The sequence below is a fragment of the Ictidomys tridecemlineatus genome, chromosome 7, assembly GCF_052094955.1.
Source record: "Ictidomys tridecemlineatus isolate mIctTri1 chromosome 7, mIctTri1.hap1, whole genome shotgun sequence".
NCBI lineage: Eukaryota > Metazoa > Chordata > Mammalia > Rodentia > Sciuridae > Ictidomys > Ictidomys tridecemlineatus.
In genome coordinates this window covers 48210166-48236955 of record NC_135483.1, presented here as the reverse complement: position 1 = coordinate 48236955, position 26790 = coordinate 48210166, and the positions used below count along the sequence as shown (strand labels likewise).

General features: G+C 33.3%; 1 protein-coding gene across 9 annotated transcripts in view; it reads left to right on the top strand.

The window, feature by feature from the left end:
• Ralyl (RALY RNA binding protein like) overlaps positions 1-26790 on the top strand; it is a 622839-nt gene that overhangs the window by 277320 nt on the left and 318729 nt on the right. For all 9 annotated transcript variants that reach the window (XM_078016965.1, XM_078016963.1, XM_078016964.1 and 6 more), the window contains one exon: positions 3262-3540. In XM_078016965.1, coding sequence (XP_077873091.1) covers positions 3285-3540 — 256 coding nt within the window. In that variant the 5' untranslated portion in view covers positions 3262-3284. The remainder of the gene's footprint in view (positions 1-3261; positions 3541-26790) is intronic.

Genomic DNA, 26790 nt, shown 5'->3' with positions numbered 1-26790 from the left:
TTTTAAGTTCCATTTGATTCATTTATATATGTTTCATTTTTCTCTTGGTCATGGTCATATTTTTCAAGTGCCTAAGATCACTAGGCGGTTTTGATCCATATTCTGGAGATGATGCATTTCATGTTGCTATTTTTTAAAAAAATTATGCTTTTCTCTGATAGGCATTTTCATTGCTTTAGTTCCATCACCTGGTTTTTACATTTTGCTAGGATTGGCCTAAGGATCATTTGTCACCATTAACTAAGGTCTACCAATTCTGATGTCTAAACTTGATGCTTCGGAAGTCAGTTTAGATTCTCCACTTTTGCTGGTAGGAACTTGAACAATTCTCAGCCGTTTTGGATCTTGAAATTCATTGGTTCACAGCTTTACAATATCTTTATATCCAGCCACATGGAATTTAACCCTTTGTATGCATGTCAGAGATCAGCATTGATTCAAGGGACAGCCTGAATCAGATTTCTGGAGTTCTCTTTCTGCATGGCTCTCTTTTCTTATAAAAACTGCCTCACAGGGATAGGGATATTAGCTCAGTTCCTAGAATGCTTGGCTGGCATACAATCAATGCTAGGGTTCAGTTTTCAGTAACACACACACACACACACACACACACACACACACAAACACACACATACACACTGCCTCACTTTCTCAGATACTCTGTGCTCTATTCTCTATCTCCTCATTTCATGTCAGTGTCTCTACTTGCAAAACTTCTCCCCACCCTTTTGTATGCCTCCAAGATCTGAAACATGCTTTCCAGGCAGAAAACTGGGGCTATCCTAGGACTTAATTTATTTTCTCTCTTAGCTTTTCACTTCTTGTGGTTTAATGTCTGAAAAAACAGTTGCTTCATCTGTATTTATCTGGTTTTCTAGTTGTTTGAGTCAGGAGGTTTAATTAAGTCCCTGGTATTTTATCATGACTGAAAGTGGAAGTCCTTCCTCAAGTGATTGAAAATTCATGTTACAGAAATGTACAAGCCAAACACTAGACTAATAATCAAGTAATGGTACATTAGAAGCCAACTTGAGTCTTGATTTTAAAGAATGTTGAAGTAATAACACATGACACCACAAAATAATTCCTTCATTATCATGAATGCCGATAGAAACTGGCAATTGAGTCTTTGTGAGAGAGATTAGATGCATATAGATTTTAGGGTACTTTGTAGCCATTAATTACAATTATACAGTTGACAGCTGGGAGTTTGCCATGAGGGTCACCCCATGTGGTAAACAGATGGTGTCAAAGATCACATGTTGACATTTACAGTGAGAACTCAGAGTCCAAATGTACCTTCCTATTAAATTTGACTGAGGACCACTGTCAAATACAGACCTTGGGGCTCTATAAACCATGGGTCTGATGTAATCCAACATTTCTTGTGTTTGCATCTTACCCAATATACCGCTGTCCAGAAAATAAAATGTCAACCATAAAAAATATTCACAATAGAAAATAACAATGATATTTCTGAAAACATTTATCACATGTGAGCAAAAAGAAAATAATATGACATCCATGGATCATATTACTGACTTTGACCTGTTCTGGTAAGAAATGGAACATAACACTAGATTATGTGAAAAAGCTAACATTGTTATATACACATACTTTTATTTGTTTTTTATTTCACTTGATTCTGAGATTATTTGTCTTGAGATATACAATAGCTCAGATGACAGGATTTTTTAAAAAATTATGACCTCTCCTTTTTTTAATCCTAGCTTGAGTAATTTATAAGGGAGCCAGTTAAATATATCTAAGCTGAAACAATACAAGGCAACATTATATTCTTCCTTTCTAAAGATATCTTAATTTTTATGTAAATGATTTAATGCTTTGTTTATTAAACTGACCTTCATTATAAAGACAAATGTATAATGTTGAAGGTTCCATTGGAAGTAAAGCCTTAATAACCACATAAGTAATAATTAACAGTTTTATCCAAAATACTTTTATTGTTACTTGGTTGTTTTTAATTTAGGAGTATCTGATTTAAATGCATGTGGGATAAATTTTCAGATACCAATTTACATGCCTTTAAGACTTCTACCACCTTAATACTTAATTTAGAAATGTCATTTTAAATGGTTCTTAAAAATCAAATGCATTTATTATTTTTAAGAATCCTCATATAAATATGGATTTGTTGCTGACAAAATGTATCAATTAGCCAGTGTTCAACAAGGATCATCAATGTCAGTGAGTGTGTTTATCAACATTTCAGTTTTACCATAAGAGTTTCTTTAAATAAATAGGTACTATAGAAGATGATGTCTGACAGAATATATGTGTTTAATAAGTATAGGTGTTAGGTGAGTTTTTAAGACCTTAAAACTAAATCCGTAAGTCCTGGAGTACTTATGGATTTAAAATAGAAGTTTCATTAGGTTGGAATAAGCACAATTAAGCATTCTCCTAAGCTCAGAAAAAAATTTTAAAAAATACTAGCAGTCCTTAGGCCTCTTATTAAAGGGATAAAAAATAAGGTTGAAAAAAAAATTTCAATAGTTTTATCAATTCTGCCAATTTTCGGGTTATTGATGAACACTGATTATACATGCTTTTTTAAAAAAATTGAGATTTGCTATTGGTTCAGTTAAATAACATGTACAGAATTAATTCTAATTAAATCTCTTATCCTCAAGATTATGCTTTCCTTATGTTAAATTTTCTAATTTAACTTCTGATTTTAATACCTTCTTTTTTCTCTTCCACAGCCTTTAATGGAATCAACTGTTGATTTCTGATAATAGGTTTCTGATATTGAAATAGATAACATACATACCTGTTATAGAAAATGGAGAAATAAAAATGCATGTTCTCCAAGACTAACTGAGGTTACATTGCTATGTTCCATATTTCATCAAACTTTATTCATGTTGCATTTTCTTTTCTGTTCACATAAAAAAGGCAATTTATTCCTCAAACTTTATTTTGCAAAAAATGGGCTTACTTAAAAAATAAAAATAAAAATTCTATGAAATGTTCAGTCTTTATTTGGAAATGAATTTTGGATAAATGAATCAGGAATTTATTCAAAACATTATGTTAAGTATTTCTTCCCTGCATTTAGCCATGCAATGTATACTTTTTATATTACTAATTTTTTTTCTCAAGAAAATCAGTAAAACTTTGGAATTTGAGTTTTCCTCAGTATAATATTGAAGAGCTAAAAAAAAAAAAAAAAGCCAGTGATGCCTAGGAACCTAATTATTTACTTTCTGACTGTGTTATTTTGTTTGTTTGTTTAAGGATTAAAACAAGGTGAGCCAACCATGACCGGCAAAACACAGACCAGCAATGTCACCAATAAGAATGACCCCAAGTCCATCAATTCTCGTGTTTTCATCGGCAATTTAAACACAGCCATTGTCAAGAAAGTTGACATTGAAGCCATTTTTTCAAAATATGGGAAAATAGTCGGATGTTCCGTTCACAAAGGTTATGCATTTGTACAGTACATGAGTGAGCGGCATGCGAGAGCTGCAGTGGCTGGGGAGAATGCCAGGATCATCGCGGGTCAACCACTGGGTAAGCCATGTTCCCTTTCAGATTGCATAGTAGGTTTTCTCTGCATCCATCTGCGTATGGTTTTGTCTTTGCAAAGCCAGCATCACTGTAATATCTTTTTCTTAATTAGCCAACTATAGTGCTTGAGTATTTATAGGTATGATGGTTCCTTTTGCATGTAGGTATCATATTTTCCATGCAAATTTATAAACTTGAGATCAAGGCTGCTTTGTAATATGCTTTGACCAATGTTAACAGAACATGGCAAATAATAAATTTGCATCACATGTAACTTTATTTTCCTTGAAAAGGTGTGTATTTTCCAGGTAACAGTAGACTAAGCAAAACTTTGCTTATTATAGTATTTGCTAAGAGAAGCTAATTATTTTCTTTATTTCCAATTTTTATTTTTGCTAAGGAAGAGGTAAAAAATATAGTAAAAGGAAACAAACCTTGTAGAAGAGAAAAAGGCACTTAACTTGCCACTCTGTAGAGTTAGAAATCTTATGTATCACACCTGTTCAACCATGTATAATAATCAGATATGCTCCTGATGTCCAAGGAATAACATTGTATTTTTTCAGAGAGAATAATATACTCTAAAGTAAAACTCAAAGACTGGAGAAAATATTTTTCAATTAATGTATAGGTAAAAGTAAAAATTAGATAATCTTTTGGTGTCTCCCCACATGTAGAATAATACAATCAATATGTCAATGATTACATCTCTTTTCCTGCCCAGACTTGTATCTCAGACTGATTATTACACAACAACTACTCTTGACATCCAACAGGCACCTCAGAACAAACTCTTGATTTTCTATACCTCACTCCTTCCAAGCCTAAACTTCTCTCTTACAATAAATGGCACCCTTATTAATTAATTACTCAAATAAAAACCTGTTTCAACCCTGATTCATCCCTTCCCTTTACATTTCAAATATAATCCATCATCAAATTTGCTTGCCAATATATTCCAAACCCAGTCGCCTTGAAGGCCAGCTCACGAAGGCCTCCATCTTACATCAGTGGACTATAGTGAGAATCCCCTAGCTTTTCTCTTTCCACTCTTGACATTGTCTTTTAAAAACACCAGTTAGATTATGCCTGTTTCTAGATTTCTAAGGCCTTATCACATAGAATAAAAAGAGCATTCTGTATTGCACCTACAATGCCCTACCATTACATCCCCAATCTCCTTCTCTCTGCCTTCCTGTGTCATTCTACTAAGACTATCCACCTGGATGTGCCTCAAGCCTTTCAGTTTGTTCCTATTTCACTGGCTGTGGACTTTCTAGTCCCTCTACTGGTTATTTGCTCCCTGATTCACTGTATGCTATGCTCAAAATTTACCTCCAAAGACAGGCTGTTCCTGACTAGCCTACCTAAATAAAGTAGTCTTCTGCCCCCTAGCATTCACTGTATATGCTGTGATTCAGCTTCCCATCCTTCATAGCCTTCATTAGTATATGATTATAAGTTTTAATTTTTATATTAACTCTGTCCCATTCATACACATAAAGCCAAAGGACCATATGAAATAAACAAAAGTATTGAGACACCAAGTATGAAGAGTGTTAAAGAATATTATGAGCATTATCAAATTATATAAGATACTTAAGAAAAATGTTTCAGAAGGCATGGAATTCAGAAAAAATGTGAAGTAAGAATAAGATAATAGTTTTTGAGAAAAGATACAAGAGATATTTTACTAACGTGGCTGCTATTGTAAACCCAAAAGTAATCATTGCAAGAATATAGATTTTATTTACCTTATTCTTGTTGAGTTTTCCCATATCTTAAAGAAAGGTAATGCTTTTCATTAGTCAGTTTTTCATTTTTCTCTTTGTTTTCCATAATGTCTCCATATTGCTTAATTACCTTCATACTCTGACCTTTCTGTTTTTTCTAAGTTGAAATTCCTATTTCAAAGCCACATTTCAACCAATTTCATTGAAAATCCCACTTATTGTTCGTACCCTGATTGTTGTGAACTAGCAGATCCTTGTGGAAATGTATTTAGCTATTTCTGATTAAATAATATTAATAATAATTTGCCAAAAAAATTTAAATGACAAATCTTGTTAGTCACTATTTTGATGCTATAAGGGGCCACTGAAATATCATCAGCAGGTGAATGCTATGTGGAAATGTCTTAGTTAAAGGAAAACCCAGAGGTTTGTTGGACAAATTAGTATAATTGATAAAAACTATACACTGGCACGTGTGTTGATAGTCTACTCAAAGAAATCAAGTTTTAAATTAAGAAGATAAAAGAGAGGAAAAAGTGAGGAAAAGCAGGTAAGATCCATAAAACTATAACTAGTTGGCTTAGTGGGTGAAAAAGAGAAAGAATCAAGCATGAGGTTCATATTTCTGGTTTCAGCCCTGCTGGTGTCTAGGATGGGTAGTCTTAACAATTCTCTAAGCTGATGCAGAATGATTTTAAGGGAAAGAGGTTTGGTATAATAAGTTCATGAGTGAATGTATGCTGTTAAAGTTAATGGGCATGCCTGAGGGTATCCACGTATGTTAGCAAAATCTTATATTCACAGACCCAAAACTAAGTGGACAGATTTGGACTAAGGATATATTATGAGTCAACACAAGTAGTGTTAAAGCTCAGAAAATGATAAACTCACCAAAGTAGAGCAGACAGAGTGAGAAGAGACTAGTAGCTAATAATGAATCTGTGGAGAAATCTTTAGTTCCCTGAAAAGAATGAATTTAACATAACTTTTTTATGTTCATATATGACATGACCAGTGAAACTCCATATTATGTATAACCACAAGAATGGGATCCTAATTAGAATAAGTTATACTCCATGTATATATTATAGGTCAAAATACATTCTACCGTCATTTATATCTTGAACAAATTTTTTAAAAAAGAGAAGAACATTTCTGATGAACTATCTGCAAAGATCTGAATCAAAACTGTCTTCAGAGGTTGTGCATGCATGCTTGCAGGGACTGCTCCCAGGGTCTGTCCTTGCGTCTTGTCTTCCTGCCTTTGCTTCCAGCCAGAGTCTGCTACACACCTGCAAAAGGTAAAAGGAAACTCGAAAATGACTTGTACTATCTATTTTTCACAGGAGAGGTCACACAAAGTATCCTTTAAACAAAAGCATCATGTAGAGGTTAGAGACTAAATTTAGATCTGTGCCAAATTTTATGTATCCACTAATTACACAGGCTTGATTGCACTTGTTCTAGAAATAAACATTCATAATGTCTTTATTTTCAGATTATTTCACTGTTACAATAGTTAAGTTTGCAAAAGACACAATTTATGAACTTTAGAATTTATCTCTTAATGGTGGAAGGAACAGAGCACCCAGAAAATTTATCTGTAGAAATCATTTGTATTTTATAACCTGTAAACAGGTCCCTGTCTTTACTTAGCAAAGTCTGGTTAAGAAAAAGAATGCAGAAGATAGAAAATGAGGTTAATTTCATTCACATTTGAAAAGTCTTGCAAATGTGGATGGAATTTCAGGTAGGATCAAATTTAATAAGAATTGTTAATTTTAAAGTAAATGTGGTACATACACTACTTAATCCCAATGCTGAAGGAAGTAATGGAAGTGATTTTGTAAAGAAGAAGATGGTAGAGAGAGATACTCAGTATCTCTTATAACAAATGCTTATGATGACCTATCAGGAATGTCTTCAGAGTAATGAATGTGCAATGTGTCCTTATCGCCAACTACCATTTGTATCCACTGAAGTTCTCAAAATATAAATTCTATCATGTCACCCTCTGATTAAAATTTTCAGGGACTTCTCATTGTACTCATAAAAAAGACTGAGACCTTTGCTGTGGCCTGCGACACGACATCGTCTCTTGGTCATCTGCAGACTTCCATCACAGATCTCAGTTTTGCTCAGCATCCCATCTAAATTGATGTCTTTCAGTTCCATGATGAATGCAAGTTCTTACACTGAACAGGGCCTTTGCACATCTGTTTTGACTGCCTGAAATGTCCTTCCCTACCAAGCTCCAGACCACCTTACTTTGCTTCCCCATTTCTTCATTGGCCCCTTACCTAGTTATTCATTCTTCAGATCTTGAGCTAATGTTCATTAGGTAAATCTATTTTGCTTGCTCAAGTCTTGTTGAAACGTTCTACTTCCCTTTCTTGCAGGTATGTTCTTTTCAATTGTGTTTTTATAGTTATCATTTTGTAATTGATATTGTGAACTCTTTCCCTCTAAGCTGCAAATTCTATGAGGGTGTGTGTGTGTGTGTGTGTGTGTGTATTCTTCTTAGCTTCTAGCTGAGTATTCACACTTCCTTGGTAAATGTTCAGTAAGTAGATGCTGGACCAATGGCTGGGTAGGTGGTTATTGTTGGAATGAATGAACTTGACTAAAAATATTTTCCCTCTCCTTGAAAAGTACACCACAAGAAGAAAATCAAAAAGGAAGAGGAATAAAACAATAAGGAGGAAGAAAAGGAGGAGAATGGGGCACTTGCAAGCTCCCTGGATGGCTAGAAATGGGGTTGTTGCTAGGAGAAGGCACGGATCTCTTTGATTAGTTATTAGGATCTCATTGTAGGATTAGTTATTCAGAACCTCAAAAGCCAAACTATTTATTAGGCTTATTTCACTTTTTTTTCTAAGTAGAATCCAGTCCTAAATATGCATCAAATATAAACTCATCTTTATTTTATTCAAAGGTTAGAGTTAATGACATATTGGTTTAAAGAAAGATTTTTATTCACAGACAATTTCCTACACATTTCCTAAAATGTTGTTCTTTCATAATTTGAGTCATAACTGGATATTTACGTTGTCAAAGCTGTTTCATGAAATCTCTTTCATGCACATATTATCTTCTTTGGTTTTTACATTGCTGAGAGGTGACTCATATGAATATTTACACCCATTCTTCCAGGTAGGAGCTTAAATGAACTTGCCCTCTATCACACAAATGGTGGTACAAAAATTCAAACTCACCTTGGCTAACCGTCATTGTTTTTGCTATTTATCCTTATAGATAATTCATTCCATATCCTACACTTTATCATCCAAACAGTGATGATTTTGAGGGTGGAAAGAATTGCTATGATGTGGAGACAGGCTTAAATTATAATCACCCTGGATGAATGGGAAGGTATGGTCACTTTCATTATCTATTGCTTTGTACTTAAACAAAACTTGTCAACTTATTTGTTCTTTCTCATAGGACAAATATTGTATAATATATTAACTATGCCACCTTCCTTATCAGAGAAACTGGAACATTTGAGTAATTAACACACACACACACACAAACACACACACACACACACACACACACACACAAATGCATTTTTTCTTCACATAAAATGTAGTCAGTGTCCAGTAGAGGAGAAAGAGTAGAGGGGGAGACTCAGTTCTTGTACTTCTGGAGACCAGGCCATAGAGAGCTCCAACATCTTTCAGTGTGTGGCTCCCATGGTCTCCTTGGGAAAAACATCCAACCAGTAGATGGATTAAAGACAAAAGAAAGACAGTGGTCTGATTCTTTTGCAATTCAAGCTAGAAATTAGTGCCCCTTCTATCTGCTCACATTCCATCAACCTCACCTAGACACAGCAGGAGAAGACAGGCACTTCCTGTGGAATAGTATGTCTTTGTTAAACAGTTTCTCTACTATGTGCCATTCACTGAGAATCGGGTTTTTCACCTATATAATTGAAATAGTTGTCCTTAGTTCATAAAGTATAATGCAGAGCTGATATTTTTATAAAGAACTAAAGTCTTACTTGCATATAGTACATGCCATGTGGTAAAATTTTGTACATGGAGATGTCAGCTTCAGATGTTATCTTAATGATAAGGAAAATCTTCTCTTTTTTTTTTTTTTTTTTTTACTGTGCCATTCTGTACTTTAAATAGATGGTTTAAACAGTAACTGCTGAAAATGAGACAGCAGTGTAGATGATTAGATGATGGGCACTGACTCTTCAGAGGAGGAAAGACTTAAAATCACTACTAAGAGGGTGAGCAGGAATGGAAAGGTAATTCCAAGTAGATGAAGCTTTATTCTCAGAGTCCTAATTCAGGCAGACAGAAATGGAAAAAAAACCCTGGGGATGAAGAAGCCAACTTATGGAAAATAATGGAGGAAAGGAAGATTGATGCCAAGCTGTGAAGGGTATTGAATAGCTTTCTGTTGAGTCCAAGTATGGAGAAATGCTTATGATATTGTGTCTACACAGTACAACACAGATTGGCTTCAAAGGAACACTGGATGTTGGTTGCATATTCTTTGACTTACTGTTATGTTCTTCATTATGTAAGGTGTCTTTTGTATATATAACATTTCCTCTATTGAGATTAGAAATTCACTCATTCATTCATTTATCAAATAATTATTAATTTTTATTTCAGCCTAGGTACATCAGCATACATAAGCTCTCTGGGATTAAAGATTACACTCATATTTAGCCCAGTGTTACCAGCTATTTGCTCAGTCTTCTATGTTTATTTATTTGTGGGTTTCTTTAATTTAATTACCTGTAGTCAAGTAGCGTGGTACCTACAGTTTGAAATTCAGGGGAACTGTATGTAGCAATACATGTCTTTAGTGTAGTATTTCTCAACTTCTGCAATGTTGACATTTGGGGCTTTTATTTTGGAAGCCTTCCCTGTGCATTATAGGATGTTTAGAAGCATCCCTGCCTTCCAATGGCAGATACTAGTAACATTCCTTCCAAGTTGTGACAAGTAAAACTGTATCTAGGTATTACAAAATGACTCCCAAGCAGTAGAATTGCCATCAGTGAAGAATTACTGTTTTAGACTAACTAATCATACCAAAATAACCAAATACAATTCATTTATTTCAGGAAATGTTCCAGCAGTTTTAGTCAAAATAATCTATATGAAAATCATGCTTTGTAATTTTGACAATAACTCACCATTTATAAGGGTAGATCTTTTCCAGTTGAAAAAATGAATTTCAGTGGAAAGAAGCACCTTAGAGAAATTATAATGAATTTGTGACCATAGCCTACTACTGTATCACCAGTTTGATTTAACCTTTAAAAACACAAATACCAGAAACAAATTGATCCCCCCATACAGTCCACATGTTTATTGCATTTACTGACATTAAGTTTTAAAAATGAATTTTAAAAGGTCCTTTTCTTCTTCACATATTTAACGTACTGCTTTTTAGGTGGCTTTTTTTTTTCTCTCATTAATTCTCTCCATTGGATCATGTCCAAACAGCTTCAGAAATCATGAAGGAAAAGAAAGCCTTGTGAAAGTACTAAGTGAAAAGCAGTGAGTTCTGAGATGACTCACTCTGTTGATCTTTAAACCAACACTATTTGACTAGAGCATGCAAAGCTTGTTAAAACAAAGTAGGAGTTGTGATGTCCCTTGCTGATATCCTAACAAATGCCTCCCATCTACCATTGCATCTATCCTATTCGGTTTGGGCACATATTATTCTTCTGCATATGCCCTCAGGTACGAATTAGATGCAGAGTCTGAACATCCAGAGAGGACAGATTGACAGAGGGCCTGGGGTGAAGTGACAGTACACATAATCATTTTCGACAATGTATTCCATTGCAGAGGCGCTTAAGAAGCACACAAACCTAGTGGGGATTTCTAAATCATGTAAATCTTGTAGAAAACATCTAAAGAATGCTTCAGGTAAAAAGAACACTTAGAAAAACACCCTTATATAACTCCATTACCATTTGGACTGATGAAAGACAAGAAAAAAAATGTTAGCTTTGCCCTTGTGACCAAAGAACATATTGTCAAAATACTTTTCTCAACTTGATAATCTCACAAAGCTTCCACTTGCCAGGACGTAAATCAAAAGTTAATCCTTTAGCTAATTTGAACATTGTCAGCAATAAGCATAAGAAAATATTTTAATTAGTACATCTTAGAATTTTTTAAATAGTCTTTAAATTATTCAGCATTCTTTCTTTCTTCACTAAGGGAATGTCTGATGTCTAATCTGTATGCTTTGAACATCCAATTTTCCAACAAATTTTATACTATACAGACATTCAAAATGGTCATCAATTGAAAAATACTATGTGTGTATGCTATATATAAATGCATATGTGTATATATATACGTATATATATATACGTATATATATATGTATATATATATATATACGTATACACACACACACACACACACACACACACACACATAGAGTTAAAAACCCATTCACAAGGCTATGAAGGGTCTTGAATAGTGTACAAATGAGTATTATAATTTACAATGAGATGTTATTCAATACAATTTACTTTGTTTTCTTTATTCTGTAATTAATATAAATACCTGGCCATTTGAAATCAGTAGTTTGTAGTAAAATCATTTTTATTTATATATAATTTTTCCTCATCAGCCTTCTTAAAGAAATTTAATATACATCTTGTTGCATTTTTTAAAAATGATCTTTCCAACATTCTTCATGGAAGCTAGATACTAGATTTAGCTAATCTCATTTTACAAATAAGTAAATCTAAAATACTGAAAGTTAAAGAGAGCATGTTTTCATGAAGACAAGTCTCAGAACTTCCTGCTACTATTTTCAAAATTACTATGTTACCCGTAATTGTACTGTCCAAAGTATACATAAAATATCTGGTAATTAATTAAAAAGTCTTTATCCTCATCCTTCACTGTCACCAGTTAATAAGCATTAAAAACAATACTCTGTGGGCTATAAAATACAACATGCATTTCAAGTTTTCAGTAATTAAACAGAGCTACTTAAAATGCCATAAACAAATTCTAATTAGCAAACTTCTACGATGGACTGAATTATGGAACTGACGGTCTGTCAGCTAGGAAAATACATGGCCCCACATAGGATGGAAGGCCTGGGAGATTTGCTGAATGCTTCTGAAATTGGTTTTTTGACTCAATCACTGAACCTAAGTTAGTGAAAACAGTGGGTAGAGACTATAATTTCTTCAGCATCACTGGAAGCACCTGAACATCATTTGGAAGGGTCTTTTTAAATAGTTCCAACTAGTTATTTAATCCCTGTAACAGCTGGACAAAATAATAAGTAAAATACAAAACCCAAAGCTGTCCTTTAATCCTGGGGATAAAATGTCTGAAAATCACTTGTGAACTGATTTCACAATGCTTTCCTACCACAAACATTGATTCTTTCAACACTACACGTAGAGTCGTATTAGCTGCTTACCAACACATATCAAGATCCAAAAGGGACCCAGAAACACACTGCTCCCACCAATATAAAATATAGAGTAAAATGATAATCACGACTCATAGAGGATATTTTGATTCTGAAGTAATATGTCTATTCATGAAAATAACATGCAAATATAGGTCCAAAAAGATATTTAATATTTATTTAATAAATATGTAATGAAGATCAAGTACCCTAAAAGGATAAAGGGTTTTAAGTTTATTTGAGGAAGACTTATTACAGCAATTGTGGAATAAAATATGTACCTATGAAACAATATACAATAGGAATTGGAAAATTCAAAATAAAATATATGTAATACACAACATCAAGTGCTAGCTACAGGAATTTTTAAAAGGGATACACTGTTGTAAATTTGTTTAAAGAAGTTCATTTACAAAATGTAGACTTGAATTTAACTGTTCATTTATTTAAAGTAAGGGCCAAAATTTTGAATATTGATTTCTTAGAAAATGCTTAGATGCTGTAATTCTTCAGTTATTTGAAGTTAAACTAAAATGCAGAACTTGAAATTTTAGCTTTCAGTGTTTGTGGAGGATGGAGGTTTAGAGTGCAGGCTCTGTTAGAGCCCCAGTTCTCCAAGTATCAGCCCTGTCATTATGGATGACTTACTAAAGGTCTCAGTGTTTATAAAATGGAGATAATGCAATAGATATTTAGCTTCCTGGAGATGTCTATTCTGTGTAAGATTGTATACTCTCTGTGGTCTGATCTCCTTGTTTGTGAGGAGGGAATGGGCTTAGGTGATCTCTAATCCCAAAGATACTTCACAGCGATTATGGCTTGTGTTTTTCTGTCTGCTCCAGAAATCTTCACCTGCTCTGTGGCCATTGAAGACATCCTTCTTTGTTTCTGCCTAAGGAATTTTTTTTTTGTCTTGTTTAGCTCTGTTTTGTTTTACACTTTACATTTAGTTTTTAATACCCTTGCAATTGACTTTTGTGTGGTGCATGATGGTGAACAAGATTGCTTTATTTCCACATGAATATCAACTAATTCCACATGCTTTTATAGAGAAATTGTATTTTTTTCCCCACTGCCCAGAAATGTCAGTTTGGTCATGATCCAGGAAGATACAGAGACAGAAAGATATACACTCATACACCTATATGCATATATCTTAGATTAGAAATAAATAAATATGTGTATATGTGTGTGTGTATATATATATATATGGAAGAAATATGTTGTAAAAAGTACTGATACTACCATAAATGGTGCCATTTTGGACATATCATTCCCTAAATGGTCGTTATGGGTATTCCTAATATACTTTTTGATCTTCTAAGTTCATGTATTACTTAACAATTTGTTTTGGATATCTTTGAATATTCTATGTGCATAACAGTGTATCTCGCAAATATATTTTGCTTCTTATATTTCTCTATATACATTCTTTCTTGGTCTATTTCATTTGCCAAGTACCTCCAGCTTAATATCAAAGTGCCATAGTTGTAGTGGGTCTCTTTTTCTCATTACATGAGAAAACTGCCTATATTTTACTTAAACAACTGTGCATAGAACTTTTTTGGTTTTGGAAACTCTATCTCCTATTAAGGAAGTTTTATTCCACTCTGGTTATCTAAACCATTTCTATAATGAAAGTGCACTGAGTTTTATTAAATATTCCTCATATTCACTGAAAGAGTTTTTATTTTCCTCTTAATTCTATTAAGGTGATGGTTTATAATGATTGACTTTGAATGTTAAATAAGTTTTACATGCCTAGAATCAACCTGACATGATAATAAAGGTTTTTTTATTATTATTTTTAGGTGTTCTTGATAAGACTTTATCCTATAGTTTTTTTTCATATTATGTCATTGCTGGTATTGCATTGGAGAAAGTACTAGCCTAATAAAACAAATTTGAAAATGTTTCTTTTTTATTCCTCTTATGAGGAACAATTCGCATATGATTACTGCTATTTTTCATAATATTTGGAGAACTCATCAACAATGACATTTGAATCTGGAGTATTTTGTAAAAATATCTTTAATATATATTCAATTTCTTTATAGACATAGTATTATTGAGGTTTTTAAAGTTTTTTTTCTTGTGTTAGTTTTGGAGAAATAAGCTTTCAAGGAATGTGCTCAGTGGATACACATTTTCAAATATATTGCATGAAATTGTTTATAGTATTTTCTTATATTGTATTGTCATTAGTGTCTTTAAGTGATGCTTTTTTAGTTTTTAATTCAAATGTTAATAATTTCTTCCTTAACCGTTTTTTAAAGTCAGGTTTGTCATCTATTCAAGTAATCAAATTACAGCGTCATATATTTTCTCTCTTGCATGCTTGTTCTTGTTCCCAAAATTGCTCTATAGTTTTATCTTTTTATTATAAATTGACAGTTTATAATTGTATGATTTATAAAATACAGAGTAATGCTATGATTTATGAATATGGTACGGAAGAATTGAATCAAGCTAGTTAACACATTCATCACCTCAAATGCTTAACTATTTTATTGTTAATGTGATAGACACATTTGAAATTCACTCTCAGGAATTTTGCAAAGTACAATATTCTATTATTAACCATATATAAATCATGCTACGCTGTCAGATTAAAAAAACAAGGAATATAAAACTGAGATTCTGTATACTTTGGCCATCATACTATTATTGAGGTTTTAAAGTTTTTTCCTGTGTCAGTTTTAGACAAATAAGCTCTCCAAGGAATGTGCTTTGACCTCTCCCTACCTCCAACTCTTAACTTCCGTACTATTTTTCTACTCTTTGTGCTACTCTTTTCCTAATTTTTGTGAGGAATTGGAAAATTGGCTTTCTGCATTTCATATTTTCTAAAGACAGTTTAAGTCTGTAGCTCTCTTTGACCTCAGCTTCAGTCTCTTCCCTCAGGTTCTTATATATTTTTAAGATCATTTAGTTGATAACCTTTTTCTAATTCCTTCTTTGACCTATTGGTTATTTGGAAGTTTGTTACTGAATTATTTATTTATTTATTTACTTTTTTGTTTGTTTGTTTGTTTGGTACTGGGGAATGAATTCAGGGACACTCAACCCCTGAGCCACATCCCCAGCCCTATTTTGCAAGTTGCTTAGTGTCTCACTTTTGCTGAAAAACTAACAATCCTCCTGCCTCGGTCTCCTGAACCACTGGTATTACAGGTGTGCACCACCACACCAGGTTTGAATTTATAATTTTTTGAAATTGAGTTTAGTTTAATATACAGATAATAATTAAGTTAATTAAAATGTACTGAGACCTTTTAATAGCTTTGTACTGGTTTCCTAAGTGTTCCCATATCCAATTGACAAACGGCTTATGTAATCTGTTCTGTGCAGCTTTCTCTATGTGTGAAGCAGGCAAAATTTTCTGATCAATTGCTCTGATCTTATGCATCATTATTGGGTTTTTTATCTTTTTCATCAGTTATTAGAGATTATGGATTCATCTACTTATCCTTTTAGTTATTTAAATTTTTGTTCTACATATTTGAACATTATTATTTAGTAAATACAAAGTAGGAATTATTGTAGTTTTCTTATGTATTCATCCTTTAATTAATATGATACATCTTATAAGTAGTAACTATTTTTGTCTTAAAGAAAAATTTTGACTAACCTTAATATTGCTGATCTAAGTTCCTCTTAATTAGCATTTATGTGGTATATATTTTTTCTTTTTATTTTAATTTTGATGATTTCATTTGTTAATATTTAAAGTGTGCTTCTATGCAGCATATAATCTTTTCAAAACTCATTGTGAAAGTCTTTGTCTTTAATTGTGATAATCTATTCACATTTAATTATGGTTGTATTTGAATTTATGTCTACAGATTCATTATTTTTCTATTTGATCTATTTTTGCACTTTTCTCTTGCCCTTTTTAGATTAACTTTTCTTTATTATATTGCAATTTCCATTCTGTTGGTTTATAAGTTACATATTCTTTACTATTCTTATATTATTATCCAAGAGATTACAGCAGGTATCCTTGATTTATTAGTGTAATATAAATTATATTTCACACTTCTTTCCAGAGAACCTTAGGTCCACAAAACCCTCTTAAGCACATTCATCCCCTGCCTCACCTTTTTTGTTAAAGCTAACATGAACTTAATTTTGCTTATCTTCTATTTTTTAACATTTTATTCTGGAGATTTTTAGGTTTACATAAAATCAAAGAGAATTGCCTATTGCATTATGTCAGTACTTCTCTTTTCATACTTTCCTCTTATGATTTTCTTTTTGTTAATTTTGTTAAAGTGGAATTCATAAAAGATAAATTGAGACTTATTGATATGTCCTTAAGTCCCTTGATTCCCAATATATCCCTGGCTTTCCCTTACATTTTATCTTGAAGATGCATTTTATCCTGTGCATTTGTCCTATGTAGTTTCATAAGGTCTACAATTTGATGATGGCATCATTTGAGATACTTCTCTGTTCCCTGCATCTCCTGGAAATCATTGGTAATACCTACAGCCTTATCCATGTTTACATGGAATTTTTTAAAGATTTCTTCTCAGTGACTGTGTGAACTTTCCTCAGGAGGCACAGGTCTGATTTCCTTTCCTTTGTGAGGCCTACAGCAACTGAATATGGTAATCAACTCCTATCATTTTTCCCTTTGTATATCTGCTGGAAGTATTTATTCTAAAAAGAGAAATACTTTTATTACCTATTTGGTTAACTCAGGTTAGGATTTTATTGGGGGGGGGAGTACAAGTTTTTTTCCCTTTAGCCTAGTGTTCAAAATAGTAAAGCACTTCTGAATTATTCTTGGAAGGCTAAAAATTAGTTTTTATAAATGTTAGTAATTTTATAACATAAGGGATTAAATACAGTTTATTTCAATCCCCAATAGTTATCACAATTATTACCAAATTATTCTGGCACCATATTGATGATGGTTTCTGGGTCATTTTGACACAACTCTATTAGTCTTTGATAGTTGCCTATCATTTCTGATATGATAAAATGTTCCTGAATCATATTATCCTGCTCCAGTTCTAATAATCAGTCAGTTCTTCTAAGAACTCTATTACTCTTTAGTGGTAAATGTTATTTAGACCTAATATTCAGGATACTGAGGATGCTCATTAACCTCATCAGTGTTGCATCTGTATGTCCTTCCAGGATTGCCAAATCTCACTTCTTGATGATACTATTACAATTACTCATTTGATTATCCCACACTGCACATAGACAAAATTAAACCAGTGCCATCAACACCATTATTATTCCTGCAAACAGTGTAATGTCTTCTTATTTGGATAGTGCTTTTTTTTTTCCACAGAGAATATTCTACCTGGTAATAACAACAAAACTATTATGTTATAAAGGCAGTTAGAGTGGTTCTTCTTTGTAAAGTTACATCACCAAGTAGATACATAGTTGTTTGATTATTAGAGTTGATTTTTCCTCACTTCATTTTGCTTTAGAACTCTGTATATGTCATGATTCCAGAATCAAATGAGATATATCAGAGGACAGAACAAGAAGGTGGCTAAGATCCTCCAGTAATCGTCTCCCCACAGACATATCTGTTTAAAAAGGTATTCAGACACCAAGTACCTTCACAAGATCTAAGGAAACCAAGTGATAGACCATCATCATGCCTGAGTTTAGTATAACAAAAAGAATAAATACATTTGAGAAGGTGGAAAGGAAAAAGTTTCCAGTGTACCTTTTCCCCCAAACAAAGCAGTGTGCAGAGAGATGTCTCCTGCTTGAGGGAGAGATTGAAAGCCTTACACTTAAAACTCAGCAGTAGACCCAACACAGCAAATTTGGTGCCAGACAGAGCCCTTTGATTACTATCCCCAGGCCAATACCTGCAAATTGAACCACTGGAACTGCATTAGCCAGGCACCTAACTGCCCCCAAACCCCTCCTTTAAGCTTAGTTTGGGCGGAAGGACTCCACCCACTGGGGAGCAGAGCAAGAAAGCTACCACAAGATGTTGCATTGGAGCTTATTACCAAACCTGGTGAGATCCATCATCATGCAAAAACCACAAGGCCTCTGTACCCAGGCTAAAGCTTTCAGACAGCACCCTTAGACCTGCCCTGGCATCAGGCATAAGACTGCACACTGGCAGGACAGACCCAAATTTTGGCCTGCATCAATATCAGCTTTGGAGCATGCCTAAGACTCCCTCTCCCTACACGGAGCAGTTCCCTGTGACTATTGAAAATTAGGTGCAATCCAGCTTTGGAGGCAAATAGACTGAGTCTTTACCACTACATGCATCACAGCTGTGCACAGACAAGAGCCTGCAGATAGAGGCTCTGGTCTGGCCCTGGTGGCAGACAGAGACCTGCACCCTGGTGGGATGGAATAGTGTTTTTGCCTGCATCACTACAAGCTATTGTGTGGCCATGGGTATACCCTGAGACTCCACACATCCTTGCAATTATGAGACTTGACGGCACTGCATCAGGCCTGGTGATTAAGGGAGCGTCTTTATTAACACTGCCCAAATCTCTAAATTCTGATAGCACAAAGTGAAGCAAGACTCCATTAATTAGTGGCAGAATAGAGAAATTAGTGCAGGACTTCACCTTGGAACTCAGTACCACAGTAGTAAAACTTAACATGGGCCAGAACCTAAGGATCCTTATCAACCAGCTGCTTACCTGCAAATGGAAATTACCTGATAATGAGAAGCAGCTTCAGTCCATTCAAATTCTCTTTCAGCCAGTATTCCCTGGGGCTCTTTTCACGGGTTTTAGGCCAGAAGTACATCTCATCTGTAGGCAGGCCATAGCACTATAGGCCTTGGTTCTACTCAATGTGTTTATCCTAGCAAATGGCAGGCTCAGGATGTGACCCAGGTTAATGGAATTAAGGCCATGAGTGTGACATAGGAACCTGGGATTGGTCCCATCATAGTGACTCTCCCCAGATTACAGCAGAAGCTTTCAGGGCCTGACCATGAAGGAAGGATCTGTGTGGCCCTACTCCAGCCCCAGGGAGAGGTTTGCAGGACAGACTATCCTTTTTAGGTACTCCCCTACTTCAGACTGTACAACACACACCAATTATGGATTTGGGACAAAGGTGTGCTTCAGCCAACCTCTAGTGCTGAAACAGCAACAATAATCCAACAATGAATTTTTGACAAATCTAAATTGGAAAATTTAAAACAGCTACAAGGAAACTCAACAAGCCTCATGAAAACACAGAAATGATTCAATCCTCTAACAGAGGAAACTAATAGAGGTGGAAATAGTTAGAAACAAAAATAAATCTTGAACCAAAATACACAAGCAAAATTAAAAACAATAGAGGGCATGGATACCATAATATCATGCAGAAGAGTTAATTAGTGAGTTCAAAGACAGCCTACTTACAAATGCACAGTCAGGGGAGAAAAAGACGAAGAAAGTGAAGAGAAATGAAGAAAGCCTGTGAAAATCCTGAAACAGCATTAAATGAGTAAATATCCAAGTTATTGGCATTTAAGAACTTGAGAATGCCCAAATGGCTACCGTACGCTTTTTCAAGGAAATAATAATGGAAAACTTCCCAAACACAGAGAAGGATACAGATATTCAGGCATAGGAAAGTCAAAGGTTATCAGTCAGCTTTCACTGAACCAAATCTACCCCAAAACATATCAAGATCTCAAAGCTAAAAGATGAAGAGATAATTATCAAGGTAGCAAGAAAAAAAGAAACAACACTTGAAGACATCCAAATTTACCTCAGTAGACACCTTCTAGCCCAGGAAAGAGTGACATGATGTTTTTTTATAGTACTGAAGGGAAAAGTATGCCAACAAAACTATCTTGTAGAAATGAAAGAGAGATAAAGACATTCCCAGACAAACAAATCCTGAGAGAATCTCTATCCACAGACCTGTTCTACAAAAATATGCTAAAGGGATTCATCTTTTAAGCTGAAAGTGAGTGAGGAGAAAACATCAGAAGGCATAAAACTCACTAATAAGAATAACAAGGACTACAAATTCAGAATGCTCTAATATTGCAAACATGGCACTCAAACCATTCAGATCATTAATATAAAGACTAAAATCCAAAATAATTAGAAGCAACAACTTATATTTATAACATGATGAGAAATAGGGAATAGAGAAATATGTAAAATCAGAGAACAAAAAGTCAAAAATTGGGGAGGAGTGGAGTTGAAATATAGAGTTCATATCAGTATATCTTGTTTCTTTTGCAAAGTTGTTACTGTTTCTAAGTACCTGAGTACATTATAATCAAATAATGATTTTGTAAACCTTGTTGTAATCACAAAGAAAACATCTGTAATACACAAACCAAAATAATAAACCATAACAAACAAGGAATCAAAATGTACTTCTAGAATAAATCTCTTGACCACAAAGAAAGACTTGAAGAGAATAAGAAAAAATAAAATAAAAGAAGTACAGTAAAAGCTGCAGTAAGACCTTACCTATTACTGATTACCCTAAAGGTCATGGATTAAATTCTCTAATTAAAGGACAGAGAGATTAAATTGATTTTTTAAAAGATCCAACTATTGTATGTTGCTTACAAAAACTCACTTCACCCCTCAAGACATGCATAAAATGAAAATGAAGGGATGCTATAATATGAAAATGGAACCCTATAGAAATTAGTAGTAGCCACATTTATATCAAATCAAACAGACTTGAATTTAGAAGAACTGAAATAGACAAGGAAGCTTTCTGTATAATGACAAAGGGGTCAGTTCATCAAGAGGAAACAACAATGTTAAATACAGATGCACTCAATACTAGAGCATGCAAATATATAAAGGTAATATTAACAGACAGAAAAGGGAAGATACACTCCAAAACAATAATAGCAGGGAACTTCAACATTCCACTTTCAACAATGAACAGATCTTGCAGGCAGAAACTCTCCAAAGAAAAGGAACAATTAAATTGAACATTAAATCAAATAGATCTAAAGACATCATCAATAGGACATTTTATTCAACAACTTCAAACTAATAAATGTTTGAGAGTACAGATAAGTTTTGCCTGAACAAACAACATATAAATGTGTCAAAATATCAATTGGTACTCCCTTATTATGCATAATTTTATATTTTATGAACCATTTTAAAAAGTAAACTTTAAAAATAAAATATATCCAAAGAAGTTTTGCTCTATTCCTTTTCTTCATGTCCTCCACACTCTTCTCCATTCATAAACTTCTAAAAAATATATTATTTATCACCTGATAGATAATAGAACTATTTATATAATCTATTTTTTTATCAACCTGTTGTTCATTTTAGTACATAATGGTGTACAAAATATCCTTTTATTCATGTTCCATTTTTACTTCTCAGTCTGTAAAATTCCACACCTTCATGTAAAAATTTCATACCATTGAGATATTCTTTCTTTTTACAGCTGCATGGTATTCTATTGTGTAGATATTCCGTGTTCCATTGTTTCCTCAACCAGTGGGCATTGGAGTGTTCTCAATCTTTATTATTAATTGCACTGCATTAAATAGACTTATGAATTTGTTATTTTATATTTTACCCAGTGTGCTTGTGGATAGATATCCAGAGATGAGGAGGAGAGTCAAATAATAAAAGCATATCACATTTTTCTAGATATGTCCTAATATCTTTTCAATTATATAATGTCTTGCAGTGTTTGACAATGTCTATTTCCCTAGAGACTTACTAAAAAAGGTGTATTTTGAAACTTTTGAGTTTTTTCCTCTTTCACGAATAAGGAATATCTCATATAGTAGTTTTAAATTTGCATTTCTCTTATTGTCAGTTATGTAAATTGCCAGAATTAGTTTTGTGTAATATTTCATTTTTACTTGACTTCTGCTAATTAAAAAATAATCATCTAAATAAATTCATCGACCTTTTCATAGTTGCTACGTACACCATACTTCTGAAAATTTTTCCCAATCTTAAATTCTATAAGAGTTCACCTTTTTCTTCTTATCATGAATTTTTACTTCTTATATTTATGCCTCCAATTCATTTGGAATTGGTCTTTACGCAGTATAAGGATTTGATCTAGGTTTACCATGTACATTTTGCCATGCATACATACCATTATCAGTTATTTTAAAATCTTCTTCAGTCATTTAAAATCCTGTCTATATGATATTCTGAATTTTCATAAGCAATTACTTCTTTCTTTTGTGATTGGTTGGTCTGACTCAAAACCTGTCAATATTAAATAGTTTTTATTAGAGAAGAGTGTCTTTTAATATCTGGTAAGACAGCCCTTCTTGATGTTCTCCCCGTTCAAAAATTTCCTCTCAAAATCTAGAGTAGTCTCTCAAATTAGTTTTTTATTCAAATTTCATAGATACAGAAAAAAACATACTCTTATTGGGATCCATAAATGAACATGGAAGGTTGATACCTCCAGTTTCTGGGACTCTATAACCAAGAAAACAGTGTATATTTTTATTTACCCAGATCATTTTTTATATTTTGACAATGTTTCATGGTTTAATTCATGTATTTTATTCATATGTACTTATATTTTGTTATGTTTCTATTTTGATACATTATTTTCACTTTGTTAATGTAAATGGAATGAGTCTTTTCTTACATTAGATTTTTAAAAAATATCTTCTGATTCTACTTTTATATAATAATGGTCTTCTTTAGTCATATAATGATCTTTATAATTTCTTTTTTTATTTAGCAGTCCTCATGATATTTTCTGGTGGTCCAAGAAAATTATGTATGCAAATAAAATATTTGTCCTACATTCCAACTGTTATTCTTTCCTTAATAGGTTACATCAACTGGCAGCTACAAAAGAAACACAATTATTAATAGGCAGTAAGCATTCCTGTGTTGCTCTTCCTTTTGTAGAAGGTTTTCTTTTATTCTTATACTAAGATTCCAGCTTAAGCACTAAGTTTATTAGACTGCATAAATATGTGTTTATGCATTGTGTGAAGAGAGAAGGGGGTTAGGGACAGAGAATTTTAAGTTAATTACTTATCAAATTATGCTAAATATCTTTTTAGTATCTACAGAGATTACGTGACTTTTCCATACAATTCTATTAGTGTGATATATTCACATGAATTAATGAAATTCTTAATATTGAACCTCCCTTGCATTGCTTAAATAAATCTCATCTGATCAAACAGTGTTTTTTCTTGTACTACTAGGTTCTGTTAAATTTTTTTATACAATTCAGAATATTTACACTGGTATTTAAAGGAGGCTATCTGACTTCTTTTCTTTGAGAAATCTATGTTTTGTGTATTATAGGAATTTTGAAGTATTTCTCTTTTTTTCTCCCGATGCCTTAATAGTTACAAGTCTGCATGGGATTGTCTAATATTTTTAAAATGCAATAAATAAACTAACTGTGACTAGAGATTTTAGGATAGATGGCAGCAAAGGGAGGGAAGAGATTAAGATAGGAGGGGAGACACTTGTGAAGGGGAGGGGAGGGATAAAAAGATTAACAGTAAAGTTAACAAGCATTTTTGCTGAGCATCATTGATTCCAGGTTGAAGATGGAAATAATATGACATACTTTTTAATTAAGAATTATTTAAATCCCAATTTAGCTACTGTCTTTGGGATGAACAAATTATTCCATGTATATATACTTGACAAACATGGTAGAAATTGGAGAGGAAGTTGAGACGGAGTGAATTAGATAAGGCTTTTCCTCTGCAAAAGATGACTTTTGAATTGAAATAAATAAGTAAAGACTTGGTAGAGTTGGTAGGTAGCATATTCTAGTTAAAAGGACTAATCCTTTCTTGGGCAAGAAAGCTGGAAAAGTCAGAAGTGGATAATGCATGGAGGCACTTAATGACAGTGAATGAATACTTTGGTGAGCAAGACAAGGTCATTATAGAAAGATAATATAGGATTATATAGGATTCACTAGAGATAGAAAGCTGCATCTAGTTTGTTCATGGTTCTATTCCTGTCTCTTAGGCTAGTGTATGGTGCTGAGAAACTATTTGTTAAAATGAAGCCATAGGTTTGTACCAGTATGGTAACTCTGCAAATCAAAAGGAATCATTTAATCATTAATTTATCCTCAATTCTGCTTTGAGTTCCAACTGCAAAGGGAATAAAACATTGACCTGGTTCTAGAGCATTCCACATTTTTCTAGAGGCTATGGAATGAAAGAAATATATATATATATATATATATATATATATATATATATATATACATACATATATATATATGTATATTTACATAAACATATATATTAAGTATTTCAGTACACTTTGATAAAAGTCAAAAGTAGAGTGATTAATAAAATGGAAGGAGTCAGGACTCTTAGAAAGTCTGTGACTTGGTTATAAGATATAGAAAATGAAAGAGACGGAGGGTGAGAGGGATGGAGGGTGGGAGGGGAGGAGAGAGAGAGAGAGAGAGAGAGAGAGAGAGAGAGAGAGAGAGAGAAAGTTTGGAAAATGCTCCAAAGTTGAGCAGAAATGGAAACAAGGTGTGTTTTTTTTTAACTGAGAAAATGCAAATCAAATAATTACATCTCTAATTATATGTATAACACATTTTTGTTGTTTCACCTATTATGCAAACTATAATGAGATGTATATTTATTCAAGCAAAATGATAAGCAAAGGTGGCTGGATTGAAATGAGGTCACTGTTGGTGATTAAGCAATTGCATCTGTCTCCCAGTGTGACCTATATACACATCCTATTTCTTTAAGATGAAACAAGCAAACCAACCAATCTTTTAGATTAAAATGGTGTTGATTACCAATTATAGCAAATAATCCTGATAATCAGTGGTAATTGGCTTCCTGATATTAGTCCATCCTTCTTTGATTTGACCCCACATGATCTTATAATCTTCATAACTTTATCTAACATAGCATGCTGATTTTAAATCTTTATATTGAGTTTGGCTTCCTAAGGAGACCCAGCATTATAGTTTGGATAAATGTTTCTGAAAGGCCCATGTGTTAAAGGATTGGTCCCCAACCCATGGCACTGTTAGGGGTTAGTGGAATCCAAAAGAGGTGGGGTCTGTGGAAGGAAGTTATGTCATTGGAGCATGTCTTTGAAGTAGACGTTGGTACCCCAGCCCTTTCTCTTTCTATTCCATTTCCTGGCTGTTGTTAGATAAGCATCTTTGCTCTACCACATGTTCCCTTCCTTCCCACAGTTCCAAAAGGAACAAGACCAACTGACCATAAACTGAAACCTCTGAAACTGTGAACCAAAATAAACCTTTTATCTTTTTAAACAACTATCTCAGGCATTTTGTCATTATACTCCAAATGTTGACTTTTTATTGCAAGCTCATGTGATAGAATGCTGATATTGACATCAATATAATTTGCCCACCTCATGTTTAAAATGTTTTCATCATAGCATTATATCAAATAGCATTTGAAATAAGCAAGTTATTATATTTTAAATGTCCTCAACATAATATAAAATGATTAACAGAGATGTAGATAGTAATAAAATGATTCAAGATCCCAGGTTAAGCATGGAGGACAAAGTACATAAAGGAGGAAAAGTAAACACACACACACACACACACACACACACACACACACACACACACAAATTGAATGGGGAGAAGAAAAATGTTATTATGTAGAAAGCATTTAAATATTAAAACAAATTTTAAACAATTTTTAATTCACACAAAGTAAAAACAATAAAATCTTAAATAATTTATAGGACAAAGACTCCCTGTTCCAAAGAATCAAAGAAAGTCCAATGATACCAACTAGCGCAGAAGAAATAGTTTTCTTAAAGTTCTCATCTACCCACTTCACAGCATCCCTCCAAAAAGACATGTTTTTGGGACTGAGATGTGTACCCCAAATTGTTTCAAGAGAAAAATTGCACAACTGGAAATTAGAAGTGTTCCAGAAAGGTTATCTAATAAATTATTTAATAATCTCTAAAATGAACTAGAACACCATGAAAATTGTAATTTCCTGGCCTTTGTGACTAGGGAAAAATGAATGACAATTTAATAAAATTTAGGTAATAAACTTCAGGAAAAAAATCACAATACATGTGACAGTGAATCTCTAAAATATTTTACATGGCCTGTGCTATTTTATTACTTATATGCATCTATATGAATAGATATTTAT